The 27181-nt window shown below is 36.9% G+C and overlaps 1 protein-coding gene, 2 long non-coding RNA genes and 1 pseudogene across 4 annotated transcripts in view; 1 reads left to right on the top strand and 3 right to left on the bottom strand.

The window, feature by feature from the left end:
* LOC144654002 (uncharacterized) overlaps positions 1 to 27181 on the bottom strand; it is a 74064-nt gene that overhangs the window by 19501 nt on the left and 27382 nt on the right. The gene's annotated exons all lie outside the window — the stretch shown is intronic.
* LOC144653925 (uncharacterized) lies at positions 579 to 18428 on the top strand. Of its 2 annotated transcripts, XM_078514068.1 has the most exons (3): positions 598 to 900; positions 7164 to 7378; positions 18277 to 18428. In XM_078514068.1, exons 1-3 carry the CDS (start codon positions 885 to 887, stop codon positions 18361 to 18363), a joined length of 318 nt encoding a protein of 105 aa, XP_078370194.1. In that variant the 5' UTR covers positions 598 to 884; the 3' UTR covers positions 18364 to 18428. The 2 variants fall into 2 exon arrangements, 1 of the variants encoding a protein (XP_078370194.1); XR_013570837.1 differs by lacking the exon at positions 7164 to 7378 and having other exon boundaries at positions 579 to 900.
* Positions 9171 to 11961, bottom strand: LOC144654003 (E3 ubiquitin-protein ligase TRIM45-like; annotated as a pseudogene).
* On the bottom strand, positions 15698 to 27181 carry LOC144653931 (uncharacterized). Its single transcript, XR_013570842.1, has 13 exons — positions 27033 to 27181; positions 26809 to 26899; positions 26271 to 26387; positions 25888 to 25985; positions 25492 to 25578; positions 25019 to 25106; positions 20337 to 24415; positions 20124 to 20242; positions 19500 to 19591; positions 19233 to 19346; positions 18247 to 18330; positions 17943 to 18056; positions 15698 to 17200 (listed from the first exon to the last, which is right to left on the bottom strand). It is a non-coding gene; the product is annotated as an uncharacterized LOC144653931 (long non-coding RNA).

Here is a 27181-nt window from a genome sequence, read left to right as displayed (position 1 = left end):
ATTGACCAATTTCTACGTTTCGACGTTGTTCCTTCATTTGATTTTTGTTTTTTAGCAAGCGAGACTTTTTGAAAAACGAATACAAAATACCGAGGCTTATAATATAAAATACGGAACAAGTAGGAAATTGGAAGGTGAAAGTCATTATTGATGCAATTCGACAACACTTAACCAGATGAGTGTGTTTAAACCACTGTTAAGTTATAAAATCATTTAATTTACTTTCATCAGTCAAAACTATAAAGTCGTGCAAAATTTGCCGGGAAATTTTCGTATAACTAATAGAGAAACAATTCTTAGCTTCTTGTGAGACTAAAAGAAACTTCCGTTCAATGAATACGAAAACATCATTTCTACACAATGTCCGCAAGTTTAATTAATTTTTATGAAAGTTAATTTAGCATCCTACACGGACGTTCGACCTTTAGGTTCCATAACTGACCATTCACTTGCATTGAAAATTCCACATGAACTTTACACTTTATTTTTTATTTTTCTCAGGAATTATTTTATATACAGACCGGTAAGTACACGTCGCAGATTTTGATGATATCAAGAAACTTTGGCTTGTAGTCTCCATGGCAGTTCAAGTTATTTCTTTTTAGCTTGATAGTAAACACCGCCTATTCCGTCCGTTGTATTTTGCATAACGGCCAGACAGAAGCGCTATTAACTTGGACCTTTTTCGTGTCGAAAGCCTGTTAATAAATGATATACATGTAATTATTTTCACTAGCTAAACAAGGGTTCGGAAAACACGACAAACAACTTGGCGCAGATCAAAACTTGACTTGGCTTTAAAAGTTTTACCAACCCAAAGAATAAACGATTTATTGTGTAGTGCGAATGGAAACGAAAGCCTTCGTTGAATTCACCTCGACCCCATGTTACCCAACAAAGGTATGACTGTGAATGATTATTTTACTATAGCTAGGATAAATGAATTCAAAAGTTTCGATGCAGCAAAGAGAAAGGTCATCGGTTATAACATCCTGAAGAGAATTCCAATCTTTTTTAGTGTTCAGGGTTTTACTAATGAAAGCGTTTTGGTGACTAAACACAAAATAGACCATGATGCAGTCAGCTGTGCACTTCTTATTCTTCGTGAACGATGACTGAAATTGTATAAAATGCAGATTGCTTCAGGGTAGAAACTTCGTTGGAACGTGTGGTTGAACATGAAATGGGGGAGAATCATCGCTTATATATCATTTACTTAAATAAAACGGATTATCAGGTATTATATTGTAATGTGATAGTGTTTTGATATACAATTATTTGTACACACTCGATGTGCTTTTGGAAGAAATTCAAATTACATATATATAGTTGTTTTCTCTAAAACAAAAGACAAAATACTTCTTCTTGCAGCAATTTGTGCCGACTGATTCTCTGTTGTTGTGGCTTTTCAATTTGACTGAATTTATTTTTTGCGCTAAGAAAAACCAGTTTTAATTTTGAACAACAGTAGAATGAAATGACTCATGACTTGTGTGGATCACCGTCAGTTAAATCAAATTTAATTATTATATTGCTTGGAAAAGTTATAGACTAGTGTCCCTCCCCGTGAAAGTGTGTTCCCTACCCAGCGTTCAAAGGAGAACTTTTAGGTCTAGAATATCTTTTACACTTGCTTGGAAAAGAAAACTTTTAATATACCTTGTTCTCTCGCTATTCGAATCCATCGCATCTTCTTTTGGCGCAGAGCAAGAATTTTCAGTTGTTTTCGGTAACCCATATCTCAGTACAGAATTACTTAAATTGGTCAATAACCCAGGATAAGTTAACTTTTCTACGTTTTGGCGTTATTTCTTTTTTATCATTTGATTCAGTTTATTTTGTAACAAGCACACTATGAAACAATCCGCATTTCTTGTAAATCGAATAACAAATAGCCGAGGATTATTTTCAAAATACGGAACAAGTAGGAAATTGGAAGGTAAAAGTCATTATCGATGCAATTCAACAACACTTAACCAGGATGAGTGTGTTAAACCACTGTTTAGTTATAAAATCAAATTAACTTTAATCAGTCAAAATTAAAGTCGTGCAAAATTTTCCGGAATATTTTCCGTATAACTTAACGAAAAAAATTCTATTTTCTCGTCGGACTAAAAGAAACTTCTGCTCAATGAATATCATTATTTGATAACATTATCCCACGCACTTTAGGTTCAACAACTGACCATTCCTTACATTTAATTTCTATTTTTCTCAGGAATAAGCGAAATCGCACTAAACTGGACAGTAAAAATTTCTTTTACAGATAAAAGTACACGTCGTAGATTTTAATAATAACAAGTTTCTTCTGCTTGTAGTCTCTAAGGCAGCATAGTATTGTCCTCTTGGCTTGAGAATCGACAGCGGTTACCACTAATTCTGCCTTGTAGTCTCCATGGTAGTCCTAGTATTGTCTCCTTACGCCCTCGACACCGCCTATTCAAAGTCATAACATCATAACCACTGTCCGAAGGTTCGGTAACTTGTAAGTCAATTTCTGTAATTTGCGTAACGGCTAGACAGAAACGGTATTAACTTAGACCCTTTTCGTGTCGAAAGCCCGATTATGAAATAATTTTTATGTTTTTATTTTCACTCTGTAAACAAGGGTTTGGCAAAACACGACAAACAATGTTTGGCGGAGATCAAAACTCGGTATGCCACTAAGAGTTTTACCAACCCAGAGAATAAACGATTTACTGTATAGTGCGAATCGAAACGAAAGCCCTCGTAGAATTAACCTCGATCCTTATGTTAACAAACAAGGGTATGGCTGTGAATGATTATTTTACAAGGATAATAAATTAAGAAGTTTCGATGCAGCAAAGAGAAAGGTTATCGGTTATAATATCCTGAAGAGAATTCCGATCTTTTTGAGTGGTTAGGGTTTAACTGATAAAACCATTTTTGTGACTTAACACAAAACAGGCCATGATGTAGTCAGCTTTGCACTTCTTTATATTCGTTGTGAACGATGGCTGAAATTGTTTAAAATGCAGATTGCTGCAGGGTAGAATCTTGGAACGTGTGGTTGAATATGAATTGGGGAAGAACCATCGTTTATATATCATTTGCTTGAATAAACCACCTTATCGGGTATTATATTGTAATGTGATAATGTTTTGATATATAATAATATATTTGTTCACACTCGATGTTCTTTTGGAAGAAATTCAAATTACATATATTTAGTTGTTTTCTCTAAAACAAAAGACAGTGTATCTCTCTGTTTAATTTGCGAGACATTACTAATAATAACATCTTGCCTATCACTGAAAGCAGTCTTTTTACTATCCATGCTGAAATACTTAAAACTCATCGCACAATTTATCTATGGGATGATTTCAAATTTAAAGTCAATATTAGTACAACTTAGAGGATCAAGTCGAAAACATCTTTTACACTTGCTTGGCTTAAAGTTCGAGCAATGAGTACAAAAATTACGTAGCAAAAACCTACTCATAGTACGGTAACATTTTGTATACTATTTGAAACAATTTACTGAAATTCTTTTGTCTTAAGTCAAACCCAAATCACTCAAATCTATTTTTCTCTGGCGGGGTCAGCTTGAGAGCTCAATTTTGGTAGGTTTTCGTTAGCTGTACTCAAACTGTAACCATGCTATGAGATCTCTGTGGTAACTTTATTTTTGCCTGTATAGCTCGAATGTTCGGAGGAAGCCATCTTAATTGCTTGTTCACTTACTATTCGATCGGCATTGTACCTTCTTCTGGCGCACAGCAAGAATTGTTGTTTTCGGTAACCCATATCTCAGTACAAAATTACTTAAATTGACCAATTTCTACGTTTCGGTACGTTGTTTCTTCATTTGATTTTTGTTTTTTAGCAAGCGCGACCGAGGCTTATAATATAAAATACGGAACAAGTAGGAAATTGGAAGGTGAAAGTCATTATTGATGCAATTCGACAACACTTAACCAGATGAGTGTGTTTAAACCACTGTTAAGTTATAAAATCATTTAATTTACTTTCATCAGTCAAAACTATAAAGTCGTGCAAAATTTGCCGGGAAATTTTCGTATAACTAATAGAGAAACAATTCTTAGCTTCTTGTGAGACTAAAAGAAACTTCCGTTCAATGAATACGAAAACATCATTACTACACAATGTCCGCAAGTTTAATTAATTTTTATGAAAGTTAATTTAGCATCCTACACAGACGTTCGACCTTTAGGTTCCATAACTGACCATTCACTTGCATTGAAAATTCCACATGAACTTTACACTTTATTTTTTATTTTTCTCAGGAATTATTTTATATACATACCGGTAAGTACACGTCGCAGATTTTGATGATATCAAGAAACTTTGGCTTGTAGTCTCCATGGCAGTTCAAGTTATTTCTTTTTAGCTTGATACGTAAACACCGCCTATTCCGTCCGTTGTATTTTGCATAACGGCCAGACAGAAGCGCTATTAAACTTGGACCTTTTTCGTGTCGAAAGCCTGTTAATAAAGGATATACATGTAATTATTTTCACTAGCTAAACAAGGGTTCGGAAAATACGACAAACAACTTGGCGCAAATCAAAACTTGACTTGGCTTTAAAAGTTTTACCAACCCAAAGAATAAACGATTTATTGTGTAGTGCGAATGGAAACGAAAGCCTTCGTTGAATTCACCTCGATCCCCATGTTACGAAACAGGTTTTATGGCTGTGAATGATTATTTTACAAGGATCAATGAATTCAAAAGTTTCGATGCAGCAAAGAGAAAGGTCATCGGTTATAATATCCTGAAGACAATTCCGATCTTTTTTAGTGTCCAGGGTTTTACTAATGAAAGCGTTTTGGTGACTAAACACAAAAAAACCATGATGCAGTCAGCTGTGCACTCCCTATTCTTCGTGAACGATGGCTGAAATTGTTTAAAACTTCAGGGTAGAAACTTCGTTGGAACGTGCGGTTGAACATGAATTGGGGAAGAACCATCGCTTATATATCATTTACTTAAATAAAACGGATTATCAGGTATTATATTGTAATGTGGTAATGATTCGATATATAATTATTTGTACACACTCGATGTTCTTTCGAAAGAAATTCAGATTACATACATATAGTTGTTTTCTCTAAAACAAAAGACAGTGTTTCTCTCTGTTTAACTTGCGAGACATTGTTATTGATAACATCTCATCGCACACTTTATCTATGGGATACTGTAAGTACAATTTAGACGATCAATGCAACGTAAGCTGTCTGATAACAGGCGCTACATGAGTTAACTCGTGATTTCCGAAATAAATTGTAATACTTCTTCTTGCAGCAATTTGTGCCGGCTTATTCTCTGTTGTTTTGACTTTTCAATTTGACTTGTGTTTGATCAATTTGCGCGTAACAAACCCGTTTAAATTTTGAACAATAGTAGAATAAAAATGACTTATGACTGGTGTGGATCGCCGTTGTTAAATCAAATTTAATTATTAAATTTCTTGGAAATGTTCTAAACTAGTGTCCCGATTAGTGAAGGTGTGTCCCTTACCCAGCGTTCAAAGGATAACTTTTAGGTCTAGAATATCTTTAACACTTGCTTGGAAAAGAAAAATTTTAATATACTTTGTTCTCTCGCTATTCGAATCCATCGCATCTTCTTTTGGCGCAGAGCAAATATTTTCAGTTGTTTTCGGTAACCCATATCTCAGTACAGAATTACTTAAATTGGTCAATAACCCAGGATAAGTTAACTAGTTTCTACGTTTTGGCGTTGTTTCTTTTTTATTATTTAATTCAGTTTCTTTTGTAACAAGAACACTATGAAACAATCCGCATTTCTTGCAAAACGAATAACAAATAGCTGAGGATTATTTTCAAAATACCGTACGGAACAAGTAGCAAAGTGGAAGGTAAAAGTCATTATCGATGCCATTCGGCAACACTTAACCAGATGAGTGTGCTTAAACCACTGCTTAGTTATAAAACAAATAATAACAGAACTTCTGCTTGTAGTCTCCATGCAGTGCTGTTTTCTTCTTGCTTGGGTCCCGCCTTTCCGCCCGTTTTTTTTTGACCTTTTCGGCGCCCGTTTTTACTCTCGTGACTAAAAACTCGCTAAGAAACAAACAAAAATTTTCCACTGTCCGCAAGTTTAGTGAAATTTTATTTTAAATTGATCATCCTATAAGAACGTTAGACCCCTTACTGAGGCCCTTCAAGCATTCACTAACATAAAAAATTCCATTTGAACTTTAAATCTACTTTTTATTTTTCTCAGGAATAAGAAAAAATCGTGCAAAACTGGCCAGTGCATTTATTTTACAGATTGAAGTAGAGGGCGCAGATTTTGATAATAACAAGACACTTCTGCTTGTAGTCTCCATGGCAGTGCTAGTAATTTCTTCTTAGCTTGATGGTAAACACCGTTTATTCCGCCTACTCGTATTTTGCATAACGGCCAGACAGAAGCGCTTTTAACTTGGACCTTTTTCGTGTCGAAAGCCTGTTTATAAATGATATACTTATTTTCACTAGCTAAATAAGGGTTTGGAAAACGCGACAAACAACTTGGTGCAGATCAAAACTTGACTTTGCTCTAAGAGTTTTACCAACCCAGAGAATAAACGATTTACTGTATAGTGCGAATTGAAACGAAAGCCCTCGTATAATTCGCCTCGATTCCCATCAGTTACCCAACAAGGATATGGCTGTGAATGATTCTGTTACAAGGGCTCAATGAATTAAGAAATTTTACAGCAAAGAAAAAGGCTCTCGATTATAATATCAAGAAAAGAATTCTGATCTATTTTAGTCTTCAGGGTTTTACTAATGGTAGCGTTTTTGTGACTAAACACAAAACAGGCCATGATGTAGTCAGGTATGCACTTCTTATGTCTTGTGAACGATGGCTGAAATTGTTTAAAATGCAGATTGCTGCAGGGTAGAAACTTAGAACGTGTGGTTGAACATGAATTGGGGAAGAACCATCGTTTATATATCATTTGCTTGAATAAACCACCTTATCAGGTATTATATTGTAATGTGATAATGTTTCGATATATAATTATTTGCATACACTCGATGTTCTTTCGGAACTCTAAAACAAAAGACAGTATAGTCTTTGTTTAATTGCTGCAAAGAGAAGTAATACAATGTATTTTGGAAAACACGAGTTAACTCATGTAGAGCCATTATTTTTTACTTCATAGGGACTTTAACTGATGAAAGCGTTGTGACTAAACACAAAACAGGCCATGATGTAGTCAGCTTTGCACTTCTTTATATTCGTTGTGAACGATGGCTGATATTGAATTGTTTAAAATGCAGATTGCTGCAGGGTGGAAACTTTGAACGTGTGGTTGAACATGAATTGGGGAAGACCCATCGTTTATATATCATTTACTTGAATAAACAACATTATCAGGTATTATATGTTATGTGATAATGTTTTGATATATAATTATTTGTACACACTCGGTGTTCTTTCGGAAGAATTTCAAATTACATATAATAAATTATATAGTTGTTTTCTCTAAAACAAAAGACAGTGTATCTCTCTGTTTAATTTGCGAGACATTGTTTTTAATAACATTTTGCCCATTTAATACTGAAATACTTAACGCGCATCGCACACTTAATCTGTGGGATGCTTTCAAATTTAAAGTCAATATTAGTACAACTTAGAGGATCAGTGCAACGTAAGCTGTCTGACAACAGGCACTCTAATAGCTCTACATGAGGTAACTCGTGATCTCCAAAATAAATTGTAATACTTCTTCTTGCAGCAATTTTGCCGGTTTATTCTCTCTTGTTGTGACTGTTTAATTTGACTTGTGTTTGATCAATATGCGCGTAATGAACCGATTTAAAGTTTGAACAAAAGTAGAATGAAATGAATTATGACTCGTGTGGATCACCGTGTTGAATCAAATTTAATTATTACATTGCTTGGAAATGTTCTAAACTAGTGTCGCGATTAGGGAAAGTGTGATCTCTACCCAGCGTTCAAAGGAGTACTTTTAGGTCTAAAACGTATTTTCCCCTTACTTGAAAAAGAAAATTTTTAATACTTTGTTCTCTTACTATTCAAATCGATTGTTCCTTCTTCTCGCGCAGAACAAGAGTTTTTGTTTTCGGAAACCAATATCTCAATACAAAATTATTTAAATTGGCCAATTTCTACGTTTCGACGTTGTTTCTTTTGTATCATTTGATTTTTGTTTTCTATCAAGCACAATAAAAAAGGACTACATTTTTTGAAAACGAATACAAAATAACTGAGGCTTATAATTAAAATACAGAACAAGTGGGAAATTTGAAGGTGAAAGTCATTATCGATACATTCGGGAACACTTAACCAGATGAGTGTGTTTAAAAAATCAAATTTACTTTTATCAGTCAAAATTAAAGTCGTGCAAAATTTGCGGGGAGCTTTTTCGTTTAACTTAAAGAAAAAAATCTTACCTTCTCTAAGACTGAAAAAAAAACTTCTCTACAATGAATATCATAACATTATCCCACGCACAGTTCGCGAGTGTAATGATTTTTTATGAAAATTAATTTAGCATCCCACACGACGTTCGACCTTTTGTTCCTCAACCATTCACTTGCATTAAAAATTCCACATGAAGTTTACATTTAATTTCTATTTTTCTCAGGAATAAGCGAAAGCCGAGCAAAACTGGCCAGTAAAAAAATTTCTTTACAGATAAAAGTAGAGGGCGCAGATTTTGACAATAACAAGACACTTCTGCTTGTAGTCTCCATGAAAGTTCAAGTAATTTCTTCTTAGCTTGATAGTAAACACCGTTTTTTCCGCCCGTTGTATTTTGCATAACGGCCAGACAGAAGCGATTTTTAGCTTGGCCCTTTTTCGTGTCGAAAGCCTGTTTAGAAATGATACACTTATTTCCACAAGCTAAAAAAGGGTTGGGAAAACCCAACAAACAACTTGGCGCAGATCAAAACTTGACTTGGCTCTAAGAGTTTTACCAACCCAGAGAAATTAAAGATTTACTTTATAGTGCGAAGTGAAACGAAACTTCACCTCGATCCCCACGTTACGAAATAAGGGTATGGCTGTGAATAATTATTTTACAAGGATAATGAATTAAGAAGTTTCAACGCAGCAAAAGAAAAGGGCCATGGATTATAATATCCTGAAGAGAATTCCGATCTTTTAAAGTGTTTAGGGTTTAAAACTGATAAAAGCGTTTTTGTGACTTGACACAAAACAGGCCATGATGCAGTCAGCTGTGCACTTCTTATTCTTCGTGAACGATGGTTGAAATTGTTTAAAATGCAGATTGCTGCAAGGTAGAAACTTTGAACGTGTGGTTGAACATGAATTGGGGAAGAACCATCGTTTATATATCATTTCCTTGAATAAACCACCTTATCGAGTATTATATTGTAATGTGACAATGTTTCGATATATAATTATTTGTACACACTCGATGTTTTTCGGAAGAAATTTAAATTACATATAATTATGTAGTTGTTTTCTCTAAAACAAAAGACAGTGTATCTCTCTGTTTAATTTGCGAGACATTGTTATTAATATCATCTTTCCTATTTAGCACTCATCGCACACTCAGTTAATCTGTGGGATTCTTTGAAAATTTAAAGTCAATATTAGTACAGCTTTACACTCAGTTTAAACTGGCCTTCTTTCATTGGAGTGTACGAAAAAGTATAGAAACCACCTCCACAGTCTTTCACATCTAAATTTTTAACCTCTGTGCCATCAATACAATTTGCCGTAAAAGGATCGCCTCCTTCGGCCCGTTTTTGTCCATATGCATTCTGCTCCTTAGCAATGATGGTGAATTCAATTGGCTGTCCACATAGTGTATTGTACATTATGCCCTCTGATCCATGTCCCATCGTTATCGTCGATGCACCAGCATGTGTCACAACATTAGTAATTAGACCAAAGGTTGCAACTTCTTGTTTCAGTTGGTCTCAGCTTCAAACTTCCGGCATCATCAGCGCATGGTTCTAGCTGCCATTTAGTTGCATTCAATTCTCGTAATCTACTGGACATTTGCTTACGCATGTTCAAAATCTCAACTTCACTTCAATGTTTGAAGGCCTTTTCTGTGAATCCAACACTGTTTCGTACAATTCCTACAGCCATTTCTAATTCCTCTTGCTGGATCTCGAGTGACTTCAATTTAGCTTTTTTGAGTTCTTCGACTTCATTCATCAGCTCATCATGGCGAGTATTAAGGCTAGCTGTCAAGTCATGAAAACAGCTTGTGACATTTTGCGCAGTCTGTTCTGTGTGAGATTGCACGCTTCTCTTCAAGTCATGAAAACAGCTTGTGACATTTTGCGCAGTCTGTTCTGCGTGAGATTGCACGCTTCTCTTCATCTCTAAAACGCCATTCAGAGTATCCTGAACTGTGGTCAATTTTGTTTTTGTTTCAGATAGAATTTTCATAACAATGTCTTTTTCCTTTCCAAACGAATCCTTGACGAAAGTACACTTGTGATCACGATGCTTGATGATTGTGCAATCACGGCAAACAGCTTCATCGCATGTCTCACAAAATAGCTTCAGCATCTCTCCTTTGTGCTCTTCGCAAAAGGATGGGCGAACGACAGCTATGGGTCCCTCTTCTCTGGCTTCTTCGAGAGACATCACTCGATGGGTTTTTGTGCCACGCCCCCGTTTATGCGCAGCTGTGCAAATATCACAAAGGAACTGGTGACATGTGGCACATCTGTTGATAGCGGCATCAACATTGTCACAGCTATCACACCCAAAATTACTTCTTTCTAATTCTAAGTGAAGGGCAACCATGGATGACAAATTGTTGAGAAAGAAATTGGCAGGCAGTAAATCCACCTCTCCTTTAGGAATCTGTGTACAATACAAAGAGAAAAATAAAAAATAATACCCTACTATAGATAGCACCAGTGGTAGACCTGGGCAAGGGTTTCTTGGAACGGGGGAACCTTCTTTTTGACAAAATATAAGGCCATGAGGAATGAAAACGTTCTGACTCTCCCCCTCCCCCCTTATGAGAGTATGAAAAAGGGCCAGCAACCCCACCCTCTCCCACTTGTGCACCTCTCACACCCCCCTCTCTTGTCCTTCCCACCCACCCCCCACCCCACCCCCATCACTGCCTCAAAGGACTAGTCACCATTTATAATTAAACCTCAAAACGGAAAAATCCACAAAAAGGGCTCACATAACGCGAGTTTACTGTCAGTGCCTAAACGAATCGCTTATTGTCAGATGGCCGCCAAGCCAACGGACAGGAAATTGGTCGATAAATGGCCCAAAAATGTAAACAAATTTTATATAAGCTCCCTTGGCTAAAGCAGTCAAGCTCTGTACATTTTATTGGTCGAACATGGAGGACTGTATTTAGAATAAATCTCAGAAATTTCCGCCAACAGAATTAAAGACAAGTTGATTATGATAAGAAACTAAACCGGGAACTACCCCGGAAATAAGGCACTATACAGACTGACTATACTGTACTAAAGTTACCCCAAACATAAAACTAAAACGCAAATCGGTAAAGCGGATAACCTATTTTCCAAGTTTTAGGGGGGGGGGATTTTTTTTTAAAAAAAAAAAAAAAAATTTTTAAAAAAAAGCGGCAGGCGAGGGAAACGAAACATTTTATTGGGATGGCCTTACTATGGATGATAAAAAAAAAAACAAATTTCACAAATTCGCGCGCTTCACTTCCTACAGGTGCTATATATTGGGGGGCGGAAACCGGTGAAGAAGGAAACCAAGAGAAAATTGGTCACAATTTCAGCGAAGGGCTTCACCAAACTGGCCAAACTCATCTCGACACTACTCATGCACGATGGACAATCTACTCTCCACGCCAGTCCTTCTTTGGGTAATAGTCCGTCAAGACATGTTTTGCAGAAGGAGTGAAGACAAGGCAGCACTTTAGGCTCCTTGTACTGCTCCAAACAAATCGCGCATTCCAACTCTTTCATAAACTTCTCCGCTGAAGATGAAGCTTTTGCCATCGTTTAGATGTTTCTTTCTGGGCAGAAATAGAATTTAACTGTAAAATCTGAAGAGAAATTCTCCCTCCTTTAGCCTCATGAATCCCTCTGTGACTCTGTCATCCAAAATCGTCAAAACTGCCACAACTGCGGATTTCCTCGTCACGTGACAGATCGAGTCTTCGCGCGCTTCCGAAGGACGAAATCGTCCCCAGGGCCCACGGTCTTTTCGACAAGATTGAAGATTCCTAGCCCAAATTTACACAAATTCCATTTCCCAGGCTATTTATTGCTTTCCGATTTTCCAAATCCCAGTCCAAACGTTTTTTTACAAATTTACGTACGTTTTAAAATAGAAAGTTATTCCCTAAAAAAGTATTTTATAACCATTTTTTTATGTTCATTCACTTAAAAAGTTGCACGTAATTTCTCCAAAAGTTGCTCAAAAGTTGCTCCAAAAATCCAAAAAAGTTGCTTCTGATAATAAAAGTTGCTCGAAAGTTGCTCCAAAAAATCCAAAACGCTGCTTCTAATCAAGAGAATTTCTCTAAATATATGCTTATTTCCCTTTGAGGGTAAGATTTCTAAGCAGTTTTATTCAATTTTACAGCAAAAGAAGTATCTAAATAACATATTAAGGGCAAAATTTGTTAAATAACAAGGATTTCATTAACTGAGAAAAATCGTGAAGATATCGATGACGTCATGTTTAATGACGAGTTTTGTAATGTTTTAATGCAAAATGAGCCGAAAGTTGAAACGTCTTCAGATGTTCCTCGAAAATCTTCGGCAAGCTTCGTAAACCTTCGGAAACTTTCGTATTGCCTTTGAACAACACTCGGATTATCTTCGGAGATCTTCGGGTTTGGAAATTGCTCAAAATGCAACAAGTTGCTCCAGAGGAAAAAAGTTGCTCGAAACATGAAAAGTTGCCAAAAAGTTGCCGAGCAGCTTGTGGAAAGCCCTAGGCTCAGTACCCACGTTTTGTTGCCGAAAACATCGCCAGCACAGCGTACAATTGGTTTGTCGTCAAGATATATCGTCTCGTAAGCGAGTTCAAATATCTTTGAAACTTGGAAAGTTTGAAAAATGATCGGAAACGTTCGTATGGTATTCGAACAAGAATCGGAGAATCTTCGGAGATCTCCGGTCTAGAAACTGAAAAAGTTGCTGGAATGAAAAAAAAAACGCTCCAAATATGAAATATGAAAACTTGGTGAGTGTTTCTAGGACAGTCTTAGTCTCCTTACGTTCCAAAACGCAGGGACGGCGGAGCTGGGTGGGGGGGGGGGGGGGGGGGTGGGTTTAGCCCAAAAAAGAAAACCAAGAAAAGAAACAAAGAAGAAAACAAAAGCATGTTCGAGCACGCAGTTTTGATACCGAATTGACACACTGAGTTGGAAGGCGAGAATCGTAACCACTATACCACACATAAACCTGCATAATCATACATAGTGATACATGACCTTACAGAGACTTACATGAACATTATTAATACGCTAGTAACATAGCCATACATTGTAATAACCCCCCCCCCCCCCCAACCCCCCCCAAAAAAAAAAAACAAAAACAAGGGAGCGAGGAAGGGAATGGGTAGAGATGGCAGGAAAGATAAAGGGCCCTTTCCCAATTACCCCAATCTCCCCACGCATTTTTAAAATCGCGAAGAAGCCTATGCGAAGGCGAGAGCAGTCGTACTAAATGAGATTTTTTTCCTACCCTACGCATACCCCATTTCAAACTTAACCCAATAACCTGACCCTACACAGGAACTGCTTGGGTTACTACTCTGGAAAAGGGCTTTGAGTTATCAATGTAAAAAATCTTCTTGTTATATATGGACAGATGAGTAACGATAAATATTATTTTATTTATTTATTTACTTGTTCATTCATTCATTCATCCATTCATTTATTTATTCATTCATTCTTTCAGACCAAATTGCAAAATGGCTCAAACCCCCGGGGGGGACTCCTATATGAAACGGACGATGACGCTAGGCCTTTCTCGATTATGTTAGCAAAACTGGCATTTAATGCTACTAGAAATTCTCGCATAAAGCCAAAAAAATGCTAAAATAATGCCTGATTTCTTTAAAAAATGCCACTTTAATTCCAAAGAATGCTTTCATTTATTTCAAACAAAACGTACAAACTCTTACATTATATGCTCATATCAAAAACAGGTGATACTTAATAATTGTTGTTTATAAAAAAGAAAATAAAAAATATATTTAAAAAATGAAAAAAAAAAATAAACACAGACAAGTAAGGGACGGACCATTATTTTTTTGGAGGGGGGGGGGAGGGGGGAGGGGATGAAAAATATTGAAAAAAAAATTGTTTGCAGGGCCTGGAAAGACAAAATAAATTGTTTGCAAAAGCGATATGTATAACAAAAAATAGTAAGAATTTGGAAAAAAAATGTTTCCAGAGTAGTAAAAATTTTCCCCCCTCCAAGAAAATAATGGTACGTCCCTAACACAACACAAGTACACAAGTAACACAACGCACAAACAGTCGAAACAGACAGAAAACAATCAAATTATGTATTCAAAATTGTGAAACTTAAGGATTATTTATCCTTCTGAGTTCTGAGTGCTGCTGAAATCTGGATCACAGTCATGAAAAATGACAGAAAATGCTAGCAATTCTTTTTCAAGAAAAAACGAAAAAAAAATGCTCGTTTTCCCAAAAAATGCCGAAAAAAATGCTAGCATAATCGAGAAAGGCCTAGGTGACGCTCGTCGGAATTTTTAAAAGAACCTCTAAAAGAGGCAAATCTGGGTGTGGCTCAATCTTGTGTTGACCCCCAAAAGATACCAAAAAACTAAGAATAGAATTTATATTTTTATATTTCTTCGTGTGTAACCCTAAGCGAGACCATGCGAGCACAAGCGCGATCACGCAAAAAGGACGCATTTTGTTTCTTGTGCTTGTGCTCGCCGCAAGCACTAGCACAAGAAACAAAATGCAATGCGCTTGTGCTTTGCTTTAGTCGGAGCCGTTTTCACGGAGAAATAAGAGCTGTTATCCTTGCGCTTGTGCTTGCGTCTTTAGTGAAAACCAGGCTTAAGCGAGACCAAAAAAACCGAAATTTACACCCCTAAGTGAAACGACGAGCATCGACGTCACTTTAATATGCAAGAACCCCCCCGGGGGGGGGGGGGGCTCAAACCCTATACCCTTTGGCTCCTACTCTTCATGTACTACTTACTCATTAACAGACCCCAGGGGAGGGGGGCAATCAAAAAAAGTTTCATACAGGGAGGCTACGCCCCAAGGTCCAACCCCTTACCCTTTTGTCTCATTTTCACGGAAAAGATACCCCTTGTCATTTTTATGTAGCCACAAGGTGCACTTCAAAATATTTTCAATAAAGGCACTTCAAATGACAGATTTCCCACCCTTCCATATACCTAAACTTGTAAAATCCCTGTCCTTTTGTATACCATAAGCCTAAAAAGGTACCCCCCCCGGGAGAGCCTCCCTGTATAGGCCATTATAGGGTGTACCCCCCAGGTAAGAGCCACCATGATATTAGAAATACAGTGCCTCTAATGGAATATGTCAAAATCTCCCAGGAATTCTAACCCACAGGCGCTCAAAGGGAACACAGCCTCTGTTCAGAAATTGTGTGCTATGTTTTGAGATAGTCGTTTTGGTACAAAACGTTGGAAAATACTCAAAATACAATTCAGACAGTTTTCAGTACAACTTGAACTTTATTTCCATTGGAATCAACAACAATACCAACACCAAAAATAAATACTTTATTTCACTAAATAATTTTTACAATGTTGTCCATCTTCTGCAAGTAGCGTAGCTATTCGAGGCGAGAGGTGAAATAGCGAATAAAAAAGATTTACATAAATATAACATTAAATAAAGATACAAAAAAAATGACCTCTCCATGAAGGGTAGCAAAGGTTTTATGTGTGAAACATAAAAAAGGGCAAAAACTAGACTGAGACGCATGAAAATAGGGCACAAATTTTACTGTGATGTGTGAAATAATTAGAAAAGATACGTGAATCATGAATTCTCCTGTTTCTTGAGTACAGGTGACATGAGAATTTGGTTATCATTTGTGCGTAAAACAGGATAACAATGCCCCTTTGCTACCCTCGCCATGTTATTTCATGTTATAAATTCTGAGTTTCCTGAATAAAGGATCTTAGAATTTAGTGCCTATGTAAATATCCTAGTAAAAATTTGATTTATAAGTACCTCAATCAGGAATGACCATACTTACATTTAATTTCAACACACATTCACATGAAATATGCAACTACAAAGCTAGTTCTGCTTGTGACCTCTTCAGTTGGTTGCCATGTAAGAGTTGAATCTGGGATGACTTTAAGTAACCACATATGAAAAATGTACCTAGATATCAAGTTCCAAACTGTTTTATTTATTTTTTATTCTAGTTTTATTTTGAAATTATTTTATAGTTTATTTAGTTATTATTTCTAACAACTAAAAGATTTTTAATAAATACAGTAAGAATAAGACGGGCAATTGTACTACATAAGGTTTTGATGAACAGTTAACCCTGTACATTTAAATTTGTAAAATTTTCAAATGTAAATGTGTATGGCTTGCTGTCATCGAAAAGTTATGTAATTTTGTTGCTCATCTTTCTCTTAAAGTATTTATAAATATTATTTATTGTATTATAGTTATCAATGTTTCTGTTGATTATTTTTTAAACTACCGGTAGTTGTTGTCATTTGGAAGCTGGTAACAAGGCTTAGCTTTCATGCATGGTTATGTGAAGTCCTGATCCCAGATTCAAATCTATTATGGCAACCAACTGAAGAGGTCATAGGTGAAACTGCTTCATAGTCACAAGGTACATAAATGTGTATTGAAAGTAAATGCAATTGAGATCTTTCCACATTGAGATGCTGTTTACTTATGCTTTTTTACATCAATTCTCCTTACTAATTCCAATATACTTCTATTAATGTTCATTCTGAGTGTTTGGTGGATTATCATTAAGACAGTATCCTCTAGTTGATGATTGTCTTTGTTCTCAACACATGACTGATGGACAATGGATTAACAATGTGAGGAGAAACCAGCTGTTGATCACTTGATCTTCTCAGTAGAGCAGGAATCTTGGCTGAACTGCAGACACGGCATATTCAACTGACTACATGCATGTTCTTTCAGTCATTGATCTTCACTTCTTTGTCTTCAATGTGTAACAGTTGGGTTGCTTAGACTGGGATTCTGTGAAATAGATCTTTAAGAGCCTGCAAAGGAAGACCCAAAGAATAAGTAAGATTTGCAAGCAAGAGATATTTGCTAAATGAACCTTTTTTTGTAAATGAACAGACGTACAGACAAATGCAACTTCTTGAATGGGGTCACTAGGAAAAACACTAATTGAGAACAAAAGCTGGCCACCTTTTCTGTTTATGAACCTAGTATACAAACAATAGTTCTCCAAAAATTTTGATCCATGCAAATTCCTTGGAATTTAAGTAGCAAACCTCATAATTTAGAAATTTTGTCATTTTTCGCTAGCCGACTTATACTTTCAATCCAAACTTTTGGCTTATCAACAGCTTTGGTCTGGCCATCACAATATGAGCTTTTAAGCTGAATTATGATCATTTTCTTCCAAGGATGGAAGTTTATATAGAGGACTCAATCGCTATTTAATGCTCTTTGCTTGTGCATAGAAAGGTTCCTTACTTTAAGTTCTTATCTTTATATTTCACTCAATTTGCTGGCCACTTTGTTGTATCCATACCTGCCAACCCCCAGAGTACAAAGATCTGGAGATGTCTAGAAATCTTTGCATTGTAAGGATATCATTTAAGACAATGTATGAATAGTTTATGAGAATCAGACCGGGAGATTTGATGAAAAACTTGGAGACTCCCAGGAAAATCTGGAGAGTTGGCAGGTATGTGTATCTAAACTTGGCTAAAATCTGTGACCCATGCATTTCCTTTAACAAATTAAAAGCATACAGATTGTAAAACATACCATTTTTCTTAGGTCCTCTATCTTCACACCACAGCATCATCTCTGCTATTTAGCAAGGCACCATTGACACAACAGCAAGTCATTTGATCCTTGTGTGTGTAGACTGGACCCCAACTAAGAAAAAAAGGTTTAATAATCAGCAAAAATGTAGCATTATTCAAGAATATGCAAACCCTACCAATATAGCAAGCTCCGCTAAATTATCTCAACATATTCATACCACTTGGAATAAATTGCAAAATCAAAAACATTTAAAGGTAATTACTGGTACTAACTTTACTATAATTTTATTTTCTTGACTCACCCAGAAGAACACTGCTGTTTCATTCCACAGCCATCTTTCATGGAATACTTCAGACCCATGTACGTCAACGTCCAGTTTTCCAACCTGGAAGATCAAAGAAAACACAATGAAGACTGACTATTTAATATTAAATGGATCCACATTGTTTTGCTGTAACATTGTGTAGATTAACCATTTATGGATGCTGCGCTGTGTTGTTTTACTCCCAGGGGAAGGGGGTACTCTATATTTCTGCCAATGGTGTACTGCTGGGACTCTAAGAGCCTTACCCTATACTAGACCCTGTTCAGCTGATTTCACAACCCTTTACTGGACAAAACACAGAAAATCACTATCCTATCCCAGACTTGCCATTTTCAGAACTGTATCACTATCTGTGTTTTTAATGGAAAACCATCTGTCAACAATGTTGCTGCGATGATTTTATTTACGTTTAAGAAGGCCTCTTCCTCTTCCGAGTTTCTATTTCTATTCTGGACTTAATTCCTCATACTACTGATCAGTTTTCTGGCAAATGATACCCTATTCTAGACCAAAACTTGCTGATTTCTATACCCTAGCTATCCCAGACTAAACTGCTTGAAAACCATACCCGCCCTTCACAGCGGCACACACCTATATAGCTCATATATGGGAGTGCCCTCCCCCCCCCCGGGTTTTACTGTAATGCTCAGCACATTCTTGAAGACACAATTATGTGCAGGGTATATGTGCAGAAAAATGTTCTTTTGGCTTTTAAGCATAATACAGTCATGTACTTTATAACAAGCACTTATCAGGCGATAGATTCCCGTAGATCATCACAGGGCCAGAACTACAGGAAGGAAACCCTCGGATGTGACCAAATGTTTTGATCAGATCACACATCCTGTGATTGCTTCCCAGCTACTCCAATACTGTAAAACATTCTGATAACAAGCTCCCAGGTTCTTCTCCTTGAAAACAAGTCCCATGATTTTAAAAGTAACACAGATGTGAATTAATACCATTTTCCTTTGGTCACCTATCTTCACACCACAGCATCATCTCTGCTATTAAGCAAGGAACCATTGACACAACAGCAAGTCATTTGATCCTTGTATGTGTAGACTGGAACCCAACTAAGGAAAAAAAATTAAATGTTTCTAGTTTACTTTCTCGACTATCCTGGATAACCGATCAAACATACCAAAATTCTCAAATGCCAACAAGAATGTGTCCTGCCTATGCTGTCGTTTTGGCAGCAACTATAATTTTATTTTATTATGACGCACCCAGAAAAGCACTGCTGTAATACGTCTTTTCGCTCCACATTCATCATTCTTGAAATACTTGGCCCACCTAAATCAACATCTAGTATCCTAACCTGGAAGATCAACGAAAACATAAAGCATATTAAACATTTATAGCATATCCAAGTTGTTTTGCTGCTAACAACACGTTCTTGAAGACACTTAACCTTAATTTTACAACTTTTACTTAAGCATGTAGCCCTAGTTTCACGTTTCTTTGGAAGACATGTTTTGGGGCTTTTGAGGGGGGGGGGGGGGGTAACATGTACTTTTTAACAAAAAAAAGAAGTTGGGGAAGAGCAGACACACTGCAAGACTTCCCTAGATCCCTTGATCCAACATTAGTCCAAAGAATATGTCACGCAAACTTCGTACAAAATAACATAGGCCTTTAGTCTTCAGGTAAAGAACCAGAACACAGCAAATAGTGCCTTCAAAGCGCATATTGCTGGGTACGTTTACCAGCCGGATTCCCAAAGATAAAACTCTGATTGTGTTAAAAAAAAACTAGCACGAAAGGATGACTAATTTAACCTGGCGTAAATGTTCAAGAAAAGAGGGTTTAACAGTTAACAAACTGTTCATGTTCAAAAAGCATGAACTCACCGTCCGACATTTCCGCCATCGAGCTCCGCCATCTTGAATATGAAGTAAAACTGCTGGTCATCTACCATTTGTACTGTCGTCTCAATAGACAGGGTCTCGTCTTCTTTTGAGGTTGCAAGCTGTGAACGCACAAAATCACAAATTTTCTAGGCATTCATAATCCAACAGACTTCCAACGAAGCCCTTTTTGTAGCCATATATAAGCATACTTACACGTCCATATATATCCAGAACGCTACAGGTAGATATCGATAGTCATCCAGGCGATCCTAGGAAATGCGTCTGCGTTCGCAGGCTAAGGCGATCCATGCAAAAACCTGAAAAAAATAAGAACAAAATGCAAAAAGGAGAAGAGTTCCATACAGAACAAATTTTTAAGATCTTTTTGTCTGAATTTCTTCATCTTATCGTGATCATCTTTTTAAACAACTGATAAAGAAAGGCTTTCCATACGGTTGGTATGATAATTTTCAATATTTTGTCAGGCTAGGCCTGACTTCTTCAGGGGTGAACTGTCTAGTTCATTTCCTGAAGAAGTCACAGCACAGCCTGAAAATAGCTGTGCACAGCAGCCCCTTCTCTTCGAAAACATCCGCCCATTTTTGCTAAGTAGTTCTTTCTTAACGGAGGGCTCGCGGTTCGACGGATTTGGCCAAAAACGCGCCCGGATTGCGGATTTTTGCGATACATAGAGTAGATTCGCGGATTAGCTGAGAACTTTGGCCTGGATTCCGGACTCTTTATGTCAGGAAGCTCTGATCGTGGATAGTAAACGAAGTTCGGATCACTTTGGTCGGTCCTCGTTGGTATGTTGGCAAAATTGACGCAAAAAGAAGAAAAAAACGAAACTTCTTTAAAAATCGACATAAAAAAGCATCTACAGTCCGTCGCAATGAGTCTGACGTTCCACACAAAGTTTCCAAGTAATGTGGAATCGGATTTGAACGAAAATATAGCGCAGATCGGCGCGCGGATTTGTGTACCCCTATTCACCCTGCAAAAGATTTGACACTCCCCATTGGTGTGTACTGTTGTTTTGCCTTAACCCAAGTTTTGCCTAAAACAATAGGTCCGCAATGAAAACAGCTAGGTGTGCGCTTATATAAATACATATAAGCCCACAATTCGGACTTGCGAAAATTGTCGAAAATATCCGAAGCTTCGAGAAGTTGTAATGTCGATTTCTGAAAGTTGTCGAAGCAAGACCGGAATATATCCTGAGTCATGAGTTTGTAGCCGCGTTGCAAACTAAAAAACCTTGGGGTTTAGTTCGTCTGCTACGCAGGCTATAAGTTTGAGGCGTAGTGCGCAATCGGGTATACTAGCCAACTCTTGAGTTTTGAGAACAAAGGAGTGAAATTTTTGTCTTCAGAATACGGAATTCCGAAGATGTTTCTGTCGGTAAGCGATGTACATTCGATGACGAAGATGTCTGAAGATTTCCGAATTCTGAGTACCGGAAAGGCCGAAGATGGTTCCGAATTTTTTCGAATATATTCTGAGACGTTCGGTATACGATGCACGGACGCTGCCAAAGATGTCTGAAGTTTTTCGAATTCGGACTCCTGGGAATTCGGAAGATGTTTTCAAAGTTTTTCGAATATATTCTGAGACGTTTGGTATACGATGTACAGATGCTGCCGAAGATGTCCGAAGTTTTTCGAATTCAGATTACTGGGAATTCCGAAGATGTTTTCGAAGTTTTTCGAATATATTCTGAGACGTTCGATATACGATGTACAAGCGCTACCGAGGATGTCCGAAGCTTTCCGAAGATTGCTTTGGTAACGATGAGTAAAACAAAAGCGGATAAATGTGTGTACATTACCACAATGCGTCTGGACTACGTTTGGAGGATTCGATCATTTATAAATTTATTCTCGTTATTAAATCGAATAAACAAACATGCTGTTCGGTTTAGTGGCCAATAGTTCGGATTTGTGAGATAAGCATTGGAAGTTTGCTTGTGCAAGTGTGATAGACGTTTTTAATCAGCAAATGTGAAACTACGTGAACGATTTCTTCAGTTAAGTTAGATTATTTATCAGAGCAAGTGAGCTAAGCCGAAATGGACCGTATCCTGGAAAGTAAAAATCCTATTTATCTACCCAAAAAAGGTAATATTTGTACACCATGACTTTCTTCCTTTGCAACGTCACGGTGGTTTATTTAGTTATTACAATTCATGGCAAACAGCAACGACAACAACAACAGCGACAGCAAACTCTATAATAAACAGCAATACAACAATAAAACTGAAAAAAACGAAATTATAAAATAAAGGATACCAGCTTCCTGAACCAGATCTGAAAAAAGAAAAACAAGAAAAGAAACAAAGAGGAAAACAAAAAGAAAGAAGAAAGCAAAAGCAGCAACAACAGCGGCAGCAAACTCTATAATGAAAAACAATACAACAATAAAACTATTATAACGAAATTATGAAATAAAGGATACCAACTTCCTGAACCAAGCCTGAAAAAAGAAAACCAAGAAAAGAAACAAAGAAGAAAACAAAAGCATGTTCGAGCACGCAGTTTTGATACCGAATTGACACACTGAGTTGGAAGGCGAGAATCGTAACCACTATACCACACATAAACCTGCATAATCATACATAGTGATACATGACCTTACAGAGACTTACATGAACATTATTAATACATAGCCATACATTGTCATAAGTACCTGATATAACCTTACAGAGTGATACATGACCATACATAGACCTAGAGAGTGATACATGACCTTACGTACAGAGACTTACATGAGCATTATTAATACACTAGTTACATAGCCATACATTGTCATAAATAGCCCTACTTAACCTTTCAGAGTAATACATGACCATACATAGACCTACAGAGTGATACATGACCTTACAGAGACTTACATGAGCATTATTAATACACTAGTTACATAGCCATACATTGTCATAAATACCTTATATAAACCTTATATAATATTGATACATGACCATTATTTAGATTCAGTTCTAGATTTTTATTTAACCCTCATACTTTACCATAAATAACAGTCTGGCGGGCAGCCACGGTCTTTAGTTCCTTCTGTCTAATGTGATTTAAAACTAAGAAGTTAGTAGACTTAACAATTATTCCATAAGCGCACACGTTGGATATGAGATGGCCGGCTATAATCATCTCATATCCAACAAGTGCGAGTGGAATAATTGTTTTATTAAACCATAGTTACTTATGATTAAAACAATCAAACCCATTGTGGCTCTTTATCTCATATGGTAGAGCAGTGGGTTAGAATCCCACATCAGCCACTATTTGATTTTTTTTCAGTGGTCAGGATCTACAGTGTAATTTAGTTTCAAATGATCCTCAGGCACATCAATGAGTGAATCAACTGGGAATCACTCACGCGCTGTTCCCATCATGGCTCTGCAGCTCAGATGGTAGAGCAGTGAACCTGTAACCCGAATGTTGTGGTTTTGAATCCCACCTAAGCCCCTGTTTTGTTTTATTTGGAAGAATTTTTATTGTATCTTAGTTAAGAATAATCCTCAGGCACATAAATGAGTTAATCAACTGGGATTCACTCATGCGCTGTTCCCATCATAGCTCGGTGGCTCAGATGGTAGAGCAGTGGACCTGTAACCCGGAGGTTGTGGGTTTGAATCCCACCGAAGCCCCTGTTTTGTTTTAGTGGTCACAATTTTTAGTGTATCTTAGTTCAGAAAAGTCCTTAGGCACATAACTGAGTGGATCAACTGGGAACCACTCACGCGCTGTTCCCATCATGGCTCAGAAGCTCAGATGGTAGAGCAGTGGACCTGTAACCCGAAGGTTGTGGGTTTGAATCCCACCCGTTTCTTAACACTAGGAAGTACAAACCGCTCTCGTAAACCCTAGATCATTTTTTAATATTTTGTTGCAGAAGATGTAATCCCCGCTTGAATACAGGCAGTCCTCTGGGGGCTAGAGCCGGTCGAATCCTGCGGGAAGTACTACCTGCTGGTAGGAGACCCACCCTACTCAACATTCAGAACTCATGCATGATCAGTCCTGATTTGCCTCGTATGGTACTCATGATACCTACGTGCAATATATGAAAAATAGGTTAACCAATGGGTACCAGACAGATACATAATACCGAGTCCGTGCCGACTGTACCGTTCCTCGGGAGCATGCAAGTAGACAAGCACCAAGTGGAACGCGCGAAACCCTCCACCCAGCTTGGGATTACGTAAATGTCGGGAATGATCTAGGAGTTTACGGGAAACGAGTTGTTACCTGAGTAGCAGAAAATACATCCAGTATCCCGATCTGGAAGAACAAAGAAAACACAATTAGCATTGAAGAGAGCGGCTCGCTATTAGATTTTAAGACTTGTATAAAGACATACCTTTTTATATTTTATATTTTAGATAGAAAGAGCGCCGGGTTTTTGCTGGCGCTTTACATTACTTGTATAGCCCTAATTTTATAATTAGACTCAGTTAATTAGTAAATTATATAGTTTAGCTAGTCAGTTAGTAAGTGACTTAGTTAAATAGTTAAGTTAATCAGTTAATGAGATAGTTTTTATTTAAAGGTTTTAATGATTCTTAGTTTTATTTTCATCTTTACAGCTTAGCTATTTTATTTGTTAGTAATTTTTTTATCACTGATGCAAATTTTTTATGTAAATTTTATTTTTTAATAACATTCTACTGTAAAGCGCCATGCGCCATGGATATGGCGCTATAAAAATCCATTATTATTATTATTATTATTATTATTATTATTATTTATCAATGGATTCAAATTTTTTTTGCCGTAATAACATATTTTTAAGGACACTTAACGTCAATTTACAACTTTTACTGAAAGCAAATCCACGGCTTTTTGGTGATTATATGAAAGAAGAGTTCTAAACCATCAATTTACCTCTTATAAGGCGCGCATTTTCCACAGATTTTCTTTCCTGTCTTATCTGTGACCACGCTTGAACTTGGTGACTGTCTCCAAAGACCTTCTGAAAAAAATAAAAAAATGTCTATTGTCCACCAAAAATGGCCAGTTACCAATAAGGAATGGTGCAGTTCAGTAGCTGAAATGCTGACGATTCTGAGAACCACGGGAGTAAATGACGCCCTAAAAGTAGAAAGAGCAGATTTTTGCTTGCGCTTAGAATTCTACCAAGAGAACATTTTGAAATACAATTGACTACAAAAAATGAGCGAAATACTAGAAAGATAACGGTTGCAGTTTCGAGTTTAAATACAAATAAAGGTGGCAGAGTATTTCGTCGTCACGGCGTTCAAAGTGTCAGTACAAATCCTATTTTGAAGTCTCAAACAAAATATAATCTATCTTGTGAATATATAAGACAAGAGTTCTAAATTCAGCTCTTAAGTTACCTTTATAAGACGGGCATTCAGTTTTTCATTGTCTTTTCTGTCTTTCCTGTGGCCACATACTTTCACTTTGTGACTGTATCCAAAGATCTTTAGAAGAAAAATAAAAGAAATGAATGTTGTCCTTCGAAGATTGTTCGCTACCACTTAGGAATGGTGCAGTTCAGAAGCTGAAATGCTGTCGACTCTGAAAACTACACGAGTAAATGACGCTCTGGCCTAAAAGGATAGAAAGATCGCCGGGTTTTTGCTGGCGCTTTACATTACTTGTATAGCCCTAGTTACTATTCTTAGATTAGTTGTACCGAATTTTTGTTTAGACACATAAAAGTTTTCATATCATATCAGAAGTAATGTTGGGTTCTATAGCCTCAAATAAGATAATAAGATTTAAGTTACCTCTATAAGGCGGGAATTCAGTTTTTCATTGCCTTTCCTGTCTTTTTACTGCTAATTTGAACTCTGTGGCTGTGTCCAAAGAGTCTCCAAAAGATCTTCTAAAAAATAAAAATGAAACTTAATGAGAGACGTACTTGATGGCTACTACTCTAGGAATGGTGCAGTTCAGTAGCTGAAATGCTGACGATTCTGAAAACTACACGAGTAAATGACGCCCTAGAGGGTAGAAAGATCGGGTTTTTGCTCGGGCTTGGAATTCCAATAGGAAAATATTTTGAAATACAATTGACTATGAAAATAGACAAAATCAGCGAAATCAAACTACGACGTTTAGAAGCCATTTTGATCCATTATTCTATAGCCTCAAATATGATTTAAGTTACCTCTATAAGGCGTGACTTCAGTTTTTCATTGCCCGGCTTTCTTGTCTTGTCGAATACTTGAACTTGGTGAGACAAATTGGTGACTGTATCCAACTCAAAGAGTCTCTAAAAGATCTTCTAAAAATAATAAAAGGAACTTTAGAAATGTATATAATCCACAGGAATGGCGCAGTTGATCAGTAGCTAAAAAACTGAGAATTCTGAAACCCACATGCATAAACTATCCTCAGTAAAGGGTGGAATTTCGAGGTGCTTATGCTTAGCCGGAGAACATTTTGAAATATAATTAACTATGAAAATGTGCGAAATTAAAATACAACGTTCAAAGTCATCTAGCTTCATCCTGAATCGCTAATCAAGTAGAAACATGACGATTGCAGTTTCGAGTTTAAGTGCAAAGGAACTAGGTGACAGTAATTTGCGGTCATTAGCGTTCAAAGTGTCAGCAGAAATCCTATATATTTTGAAGTCTCAAATAAAATAATCTATCTGTTCATTCTATAAGGCAAGATAGTTCTAAATTCAGTTCTTAATCTACCTCTATAAGGCTGGCATTCAGTTTTCCATTGCTTCTCCTGTCTTGCCTGTGGCCAATGACATTCTTGAACTTGGTGACTGTATCCAAAGTTCTGAAAAAAAAAAAAAAGAAATTAATGTTATCTATCAAAGTTTGTCGGCTTCCAGGAATAGTGCAGTTCAGTTGCTGAAATGCTGACGGTTGATCACATGTGCAAATTACGGCGTTAAAGAAAAGTTCTCTACCTGCCAAACAAAGTTTCAGTTTCATGGTAAAGTGGACGGCTTTGAAGAAGCTTGTTACTGAAAGCAGACTACTTGCTCAATGTCAGCAATTGCAAAACTCGCTGTATCCTTAAATAGCGGATTTGTCTATCTGAAGTTGACAAAATATC

This window comes from Oculina patagonica, chromosome 5 (assembly GCF_052425735.1).
Source record: "Oculina patagonica isolate OP01 chromosome 5, crgOcupat, whole genome shotgun sequence".
Classification (NCBI taxonomy): Eukaryota; Metazoa; Cnidaria; class Anthozoa; order Scleractinia; family Oculinidae; genus Oculina; species Oculina patagonica.
The sequence above is the reverse complement of the archived record's forward strand: the minus strand, read 5'-3'. Positions and strand labels throughout refer to the sequence as shown.